This window comes from Lygodium microphyllum, chromosome 30 (genome assembly GCF_053477565.2).
Source record: "Lygodium microphyllum isolate KBCC chromosome 30, Lygodium_microphyllum_v1.1.10, whole genome shotgun sequence".
In the NCBI taxonomy this organism is placed as follows: domain Eukaryota; kingdom Viridiplantae; phylum Streptophyta; class Polypodiopsida; order Schizaeales; family Lygodiaceae; genus Lygodium; species Lygodium microphyllum.
In genome coordinates, this window is record NC_141164.1 from 46014683 (window position 1) to 46023113 (window position 8431).

Below are 8431 nucleotides of genomic sequence, written 5' to 3' on the forward strand. Positions count from 1 at the left end.
AATTCGATGCGGAAATTCAAAACAAAGGAGAAAAGAGAGGAGCCGTCAATTGCATGACAGGCTTTATGCCAAAGCGTCGACGGTCGCTCTCTCCGCTTGTCCAAAATCTCACATTCCTCTTCTTCGTGCGCCAGAATATCTAATGCGCGCATTTATGAAGGTCATAAAACAGTGATATAATTAATTACACTATATCCCAATATAGTTGATATCATCGCCAAATTATTAATTAATTATTATCGGAACTCGGAATTCTTTTTGTTCTGGAACACCCCAGGAATTTTGAATTGGAACTTTGGACGCTTGGCGTGCGTTTGTCCTTTCCACCCAGATTTCTATATTTAAAAATCGAAAAATATATATTTAAAAAAACTAAAAATTATAAAAAAGTATTTTTCTGCACTTGTTGTGCGACCCCCTCGTGAATTGCAGACGCGATGGTGTGCTTGAATTTGGAGGTTTTAGGCGCGCAAAGGAGGAAGGAGGAAGGAGAAGGAAAGTAAACTGTAAGATGATGACATGACCCGACAAGACAAACCCTCTCTTTGCTGCCGCTGCAGAAATTCGTATGGCGTCTGTGCCGGTCCCTGGCTATGGCGAAGAGGTTCATAGGAAACCGTTTCCGAGGAAAAGATTGGTCAGTAGATGCCAAACCGATGATTCCAGCCTCTCAAGTTCTCCAAGAAGCCGCTAAGTCATCAGGTATGGCCTCCCCCTCCCCCAAAATCAGTGTTGCCACCGTTATATTTTTGGTCTTCAACTCGTTTTGCCTTCGGTGATTCTTAACAACAGAAGCCTTGGATTGACGATGATGTCTCGGCATGTTTTTCTCAAAAGAATGGCTCCTACACGACCAAGAACTTGCTATTGTCATTCCTTGAGCGTCATCCTGATTCCATCTCCGTTCATTTTGCGTTCCGACTCAGATAAAATCTGAAAGTCGTATTCTTATCTTACTCGGGATATCTTTTGTTCCAAAGCTGTCCATCACCTTGTTCTGAAGCCTTAAATGTGTTGCAAGGACTTGCATCAAAATACTGCAAAAATATGAAGTTTTTCTGTCTTATACGGCTTCAACCTTATTGCTTGAGGCTTTGTGTTGTATGATGGTTGGATCCTGTGTACACTTGCAATGACTGGATTCGTTGCATTTCATGTTGCTACGCCTAGTTTAGGTGGAGTATGTGCTTGTGTTTGGGAAAAGTAGGCATTTTTACAACTATACGAATTTCCTAAGGTCATGTTTCTGCAACCAGATTGTATTCACTTGGCAGCAGAAAACTAGTGCTTGTCGATGGTGTGCGACACTTCTCTTATGAAAAGGACATTCTGTGATGGACATACAAAATCGACTCCATCTTTTGGATGAATGGGCTTCGCTGGAAAATGCACCAGTTAACCACCAAAGTGATAAGGAAGTGCTTGTATCCAAGTTCCAGGGCTTGAGATTGGGCAAGAGGAACTCCAAGTCAAAGAAGAGTGTCCACAAGTTGCTGCAATGTCCTATTTGCTCTAGTCCATTGTACCCTCCCATTCATCAGGTTTGGAGCTCATTCCACATAGTTAGCTTTTTTTGTTTTATCAGTTAGACCTCCTTTGCTGCCTATATACATTGAGAGGAAACTTCACTTATGGTATACCTTTCTACCTTCTGGATCGTTGTGCTGTCAAGGTGCTGCTTGTTCCATCTCTGGTTCTGCATAAAAAGATGGTGAAGTGAAAGGAATCTTTCCTTCTGTAATTTGTTGGCTTTTGTTCCTGGTTGTGTATATATGCATGTTGTTGCCCCCTATGTGTTCCAGACTACATAGTTGATTTGAATGCCTTGAATACCAATTTATGCCCCTCAAAGGTGGCAAACTGTTTCTGGTAGACATTCACGTTAAGTACAGGCTTTGAATTGACGTCTCAACTGTAAGTGTTCTAATTTGATTGATTTTCTTGACTTTACAGTGTCCCAGAGGACACACACTCTGTTCTGATTGCAAGAATAAAGCAGACAATTGGTGTCCCACTTGTAAGCATGAGCTAGGCAACATCAGATGTTTGGCCTTGGAGAAAGTGGCTGCAGTTTTTGTTTTGCCATGCAAATACCAGCCTTATGGATGCTTGGCTACATTGCCCTATTATAGTAAACTAGATCATGAGGCCATATGCACTCTCAGGCCATTTAATTGTCCATACGGCTCTGAATGCAAGATGACTGGGAGCATTCAGACCCTCGTGGACCATTTAAGGGATTATCACAAAGTGGACACACATGTTGGTTGCACTTTCAACCACCGGTATGTTAAATCAAACCCAGAGGAGGTTGATAATGCAACTTGGATGCTAACAGTAAGGACCTCATTTCTTTTTGGTTTTGTTGAAGTGTTATATGTGTATTGCTATGGCAACTCATAGAGCATAAGTTAAAGTAATCTGTTAACAGTTGTATTCTTGTGTGCTGCATGCTTGCAAACAGGTCTTTCACTGCTTTGGAAAGTACTTCTGTCTCCACTTTGAAGCATTTCAACTTGGTATGGCACCTGTATACATGGCCTTTCTCCGCTTCATGGGTGATGATGTTGAGGCAAAAGCCTTCTCTTACAGCATTGAAGTTGGTGCACATGGCCGAAAATTAGCATGGGAAGGTATTCCTCGAAGCATCCGTGATAGCCATCTTAAAGTGCGTGACAGTAATGATGGGCTCATAATCCATAGAAATATGGCACTTTTTTTTTCTGGAGGGGAGAAGAAAGAGCTTAAGCTGAGGATTACAGGTCGAATTTGGAAGGAACGCTAGGTTTCCTCAAAATCAATGTTTATAGTGGATGCCTTATCATCCCCTTTCCACATGTACTTTGGCTACTGTCAAAGGTTCGTTTCTCACAAATTAACCACTCACTTGACACATGCTCATTGTCCCTGCCCAACAATGGAACAATCAGAAAGATGTCGCTGCTTTTTTGCAAACAAGCACCTACTGCCTTATCAAGGCTTGACATGTAAGTGTTAGACCAAGCAGAAATATTGCAAGGAGTATGTACCAGCCTTACCAAATACCTGATGGACTTGTTAGTCTTTACAATCCTATTTTTACAGAATCAAAGTGAGCTACAATGTTAGTACTTGGATGACATAGGCTTGGCAGCTGTAAGCATCAGCCATGGTAACATAAATGCTGTTATTGGAGGGTGATAATGCCTTGATTGGCTTGGCTGGAACCATGAATGCTGCTGTTTCAGTAGTTTATAGAGCCAGCTAATGTTCTGTACACTCTGATGGGAGCTTCCTTTAAATGGTCACCCATTTTATCTCATAAAGAAAAATAGAGAAAGCATTAATTAATGATTATGTGTAGAGACCAGTTTGGCTGTGGTAAGTAGCTTAAGGCATTGGTTTGCAGGTGAATTAGTCAGTTGTATTTGTTAACACTGCCTGAAAGGACATACTTGTACAATCACTAGGGGTTTCATCACTTAAGAAATATGATTTGACCTGAACTTTAATTAATTCAATCATTTTGTTTGCTCCTCTTAACTTCTCACTCTTCCTCTCATTCTCTCTATTTAAATATCTGTGCTCTCTCTCTCTCTCTCTCTCTCTCTCTCTCTCTCTCTCTCTCTCTCAGCAATGTTGAGCCAGGGCATGGCTAAGCCATTCTTGATTTAAGATCTCCTTGATAGTAGTCAACTTGTGATTTTGATGCGATGCCTGCACTGGAAAAATAAACATGCCTGCTTGAGGTTAAAAGGAACTAATGCATTCTTAACAAGCGGTTGTGTGCTGGTTCTTGTGAGAAGGCTTGTCTGTGTGAGGAAGCCAAGAATACAAATCTATATCGGCATCTTCCTGAGTGACCTTCATGAGAAAATTGATCCCATTGTGTCTAGATCAACTTGTTTAGTCTTACCAAATATTTCCCATCGTGTGTCATTGCAAGGTTTGCTATCATAACCAAGTGAATGAATAGCTAACCCCGAGAAAGCTTCAATACATGCCATCTACAATTTGGCTTGCAGAGTAATCTTAAAGACCAAACCTCTAACTAATAATCTATTGATGTGTCGTTTACAAAGATTGCTTGAGCATTACCTTGCTTTTGTTGCTTCTCCCCCTTTCAAGCAAAGATTCCTTGAGCATTTCCTTTCTTTGGTTGCTTGTCCCCCTTCAAGTAAAGGATTACTTCGATTTTGAAGATAAAATGTGCCTTATTCTCTCTCCACAAATAAACATCAAAAGTGTACCTCTTAAGTTGAGAAACTAGCTTCACACCATCCCACCAAACCATTGTAAAAGCATATAACGTTCAATGCCACATAAGTAGAAATTGAAGCGGAATAGAAGGCTACACATGCTAATCCAAACTGCGGCTTTTTGATTAAGGGTGTAAATATTCAAATTATCACTGTATTTCTAAGAGAGGCTCTAATGGAAATGCCATCGGAAGTTGATAGTGTGGTTTGTTGGTAAGCGCGAAAAATATGATGAGGTGCATGGGCTTTTGGCCAGGTAAACTTTAAGAAAAAAGGGAATTTGCAGTCGGGATTTAAAGAACAGGCAGTCGCAGAGCTAGTATGGTGGTGGTGCAGCGAGGCAGTCCGTGAGGTTGCACTGCCATTTTCCAAACAAGTAAGGATCTTTGCATTAGTTATCAAGGTTTGTTTAACAATGGTGAGCACATTGCTAGCAACTTTCACAAGGAGGAGGCCCTTTGAGGCCCTTTGAATTGTCATTTATTCGATAGATGCCAATACATGTCATAACATGAAGAAGGGATGCATGTCATTACATAAAGAAAGGGGTTATTCTCAGTACTTTTCGAAAATGGATAGGGTCTTGTGCTTTTGTGAATTGTTCGATGGAAACGTTGCCTCCAATCCTAGATTCCCTCCTTCAGCTTGCATTAGCGGCAACCTTTCAGTGGTTTGTTGAAGGGTTTAACTGTTTCACTGATGAAACCATTGTGATGGATATGAAAAGAGAGGGAATGTGCAAAGAGGTGTCTTTGATCTATCACTGGCCGCTCAAGTCTGCCTATAGAACCTAGAGAGTGCCCATACAACCTGTAAGACCAGATCAAGCTATGCCATTCAACATGTGGGCATGATCGTGGCGTTCCTCCTTATCTCTACACCGTCAAGCCAAGTGAAGGAATATGTGTACATGAACGAATAATCTCATTATAGTCTAGGTCAATATATCTCGTTGAATTCGAAATGGCGTCTCATGTGAGAACCTTCGTGCAAAACGCAATTTTCTCTTTCTTCAACCTTTCAAAAGCGAACAAGATGTTTTTCAAACTTAAGGTAGTGTATAAGAGACCTCGAGGAACTCAAGGTTCTTAAGTTTTGCTTTCTTTTTGATGTAGATATTATCTTCATAACATGGTCTTCACATTATGAAAGCTAAGTTTTGTAATAGGCCCATCTTGTTGAATTCGAAATGGTGTATCATGTGAACTTTTGTGCAAAACACAGATTTCTCATTCTTAAACCTTAGAAAAGGGACCAAGATGTTCTTCAAACTTAGGGTAGTGTACAAGAGACTTAGAAGAACCCAAGGTTCTTATGTTGTTTTGCTTTCTTTTTGATGTAAATATTATGAATATGATCTTCACATTATGAAAACTAAGCTTTTAATAGGCCTATTGCATACCTCAATATCCACTTGCATTGGATCGTGTTTTGATCCTATAAGAGGGGTTGAAATTGCTTGCACCTTTTTCATCATCTTGGCTTGTCTCATAAAGAAGTGTTTGGGTACATGGAGAACTCGTGAGGAAGTTGAGTTCACTTTGGAAGGCTGCTTAATGAATCTTGAATTGGTGCCATCCCAAAGGAGGTGGCTTGATTCTTAAAAGTTGGGCTCTTTTTAGGTGCATCACTAGGTTACACACTCGTGTTCACATGACATGTTTGTGTAAGCTTGGAGGCTTTGCTTAGTCAAATACTTAATTGGTTAGCCTTAGTAGGGTCATTGAGGAGGGTCCTAATGTGGCAAGGTTGGTAGTCCATTTGCCTTGCAAACTATTCTATTTGTATAGAGGAATAATGCTTATGTGGCTCTTGCTTGTTCTCTTAACTAATATTTAGAGGTGAGACAACTCCCTTTTGAGTGTTCGAGTATGTATCTTGTCTCAAGAAAGAAGTCTTTAATTGGTACGATGGCAAGGAGAATAATTAATGTGACCAAAGACTTTGTCTTTCCATGGGTGAGCTACAATGGTTGAGAGGCGAAGTGGACAAATGCTTTGTGAAAGAAGTCACGATCTTAGTAACAAAGTGAAAAACGGAGTATAAACTTGATGAGATACAAAACATCCTAATGATCACACTATTGACAAGATAGTTGATGGGTAAAGTTTTTATGTATAGCCTATTGTGAGGGGAGGCTTATTTTCCATGACCCCATGAGAAGGGCCTATTTGGATGGATATGCTCTTGATTCTTGAATTGCATCAAGATGAGTTATTGCTTGAAGCTTGTGTAGGGTTGTTTTCTAGCTTGCCTTCTTAGTCCTTAGTGATGAGAGGTGATTGCTCATTTTTGCTCAACTCTTCTAAATAGTTTGAATTAGAAAAATGTTTGGATTGGATAAATAATGGTGGACAATAAGTAGATGCTTTGAATGTTAGTGTAATCTATGTCTATATGCCATTCGGGAATGCTCTTGGATCATGTGTATGCTTGACACTACCAATTATGTATAGATATGCTCTCTTTTGAGGCTTAAGCTTTGATTCTAAGATCTTCTACATCCATATGTACAAAGATTGTATGGTTCAGTGATCTCTTATTTATGGACTTGGATGCTTATGCTATTTACATGCTTCCGAATGTATTATTTGAAAGGTGAGAATGATTGAAGCTTCCATGGGAGAGTAAGAGCAAGAGAGAGAGAGAGAGAGAGAGAGAGAGAGAGAGAGAGAGAGAGAGAGAGAGAGAGAGAGAGAGAGAGAGAGAGAGAGAGAGACTCACAATGTGGAACTCCAACATTCACAATGTGTGACTGACCTTCCCTTTATTCATTTGTCACATCACTAAAAGAATAAAGAATAAAGTGACGGTGATGGGTTCTTGCCGCCTGCAGTGTGCATGCGCGGGTATTGTCAGTGTAGTAATACAAGGGTGGCTAGGCGAAGGTGTATTTATCCCCAACAACCTCCCACTTAAAGGAGAATCTGCCCCAATGAGGAGTAAAAAAGAAAAAGAAAAGAAAGTACAACATGTACACATGTACAACAAGATAAGGAAAGATGTCATCTCATCCCATGCCCATCAATCTCGTGAGTAAGGCAAAGCGCTTCATAGAGAGGCTTTTGGTGAGTAGATCTGCAGGATTTTGGTCAATCGAGATCTTGACAAGTGTTGGGATATCGAGCTCCACTCGTGATATGCCAGGGTGACCGTTGTGCATTTATGTCATCGACTTGTTAGCTGCAGATGCGGTTGGTACACTGCCCATGAATAATAACTAGATGACAACTATCCTTATCTACTTTAGTTCGTGGCTCAGTTAGTATGCCACCTTAGTTAGTTGAGTTTGGTTTGAGACCCATATATAGGGTTCTTCTATTTCTTTGTACTAGAGTTCTTTTGGCTTACACAACTAAGAAGAGCAAAACTGTTTTCAGCCTCCACCTGTGTGTGTATTCCCCCATTGTGCAAGCAAGAAAGCTACAAGTGAGACTCCTTCCTTCTCTCCCACAATCTTGACATGGTATCAGAGCCTTGTTCGTGGTAAGGAGCCCAAGAAAGCAAACCAAGTTAGCGGTGTTCTGGTAAGAGGACCAGTGTTGCTTTCATTTTTCTGTTTTGGGAGCAAGTCTCTGCAGGTAGCACAAGTGGGAAGTGCAAGAGTGCATTGTCTCAGATTGAGAGACCCTTCACGGTGTAGCAAGAGCCGCAGTATATGCTGCGGGAGAGGTCTCTAGCCACGGTTGCCCTGTTTTGATTTGATTTGAGGCCATTTCGGTGCCTGTTTTGGAGGCGGAAGTTTTTCGCACACACTCAGGAAAAGGCTCTGTTTTTGCTGTGCGACCACTGTTCTATAGGTTCGTGAAAAGTTAATGTAGAAATTGCATCATATGCCTGTGCGTAGAGACATTGGGAGTTACAGAATCATCCTTGTTGCCTGCTGATGCAAAATCGTCACTAGGAAGTGACTGTGTGGTCAAATATCACTTTCGTCAGTTTTGCAGATTTGCCCTTGTGAGGCTGAAGCTGTGTTTTTTTGCAGTGACAGAATTTCTTGCAATGTTCTGTAATGGCGTCTGATTCTCTTTCACAGATTGTCACTGTAAAGCTTGACAAGAACAACATCCAAGCATGGAAGTTTAGAATGACGAATTTCCTTATGGAAAAAGGATATTGGGAATTCGTTGCAGGAAATGAAGAAGAATCAGTTCTTCCTGATGTTCCCAATCAATAGCAAATGCAGGCATTTA

The 8431-nt window shown here is 40.8% G+C and overlaps 1 protein-coding gene across 1 annotated transcript; it reads left to right on the forward strand.

Annotated features, from left to right (window-relative positions):
• Positions 1 to 409: 409 nt before the first annotated feature.
• LOC148009807 (E3 ubiquitin-protein ligase DIS1-like) lies at positions 410 to 2961 on the forward strand. The gene is made up of 4 exons (XM_087672943.1): positions 410 to 702; positions 1257 to 1541; positions 1954 to 2337; positions 2465 to 2961. Exons 2-4 carry the CDS (start codon positions 1335 to 1337, stop codon positions 2783 to 2785), a joined length of 912 nt encoding a protein of 303 aa, XP_087529069.1. The 5' UTR covers positions 410 to 702; positions 1257 to 1334; the 3' UTR covers positions 2786 to 2961.
• Positions 2962 to 8431: the final 5470 nt, after the last annotated feature.

Coding starts and splice junctions, on each gene's coding strand:
- LOC148009807 (XM_087672943.1), top strand. CDS start 1,335: ATGGACATACAAAATCGACTCCATCTTTTGGATGAATGGGCTTCGCTG. Junction 1,542..1,953: donor TGTACCCTCCCATTCATCAG/GTTTGGAGCTCA, acceptor TTGACTTTACAG/TGTCCCAGAGGACACACACT. Junction 2,338..2,464: donor ATGCAACTTGGATGCTAACA/GTAAGGACCTCA, acceptor GCTTGCAAACAG/GTCTTTCACTGCTTTGGAAA.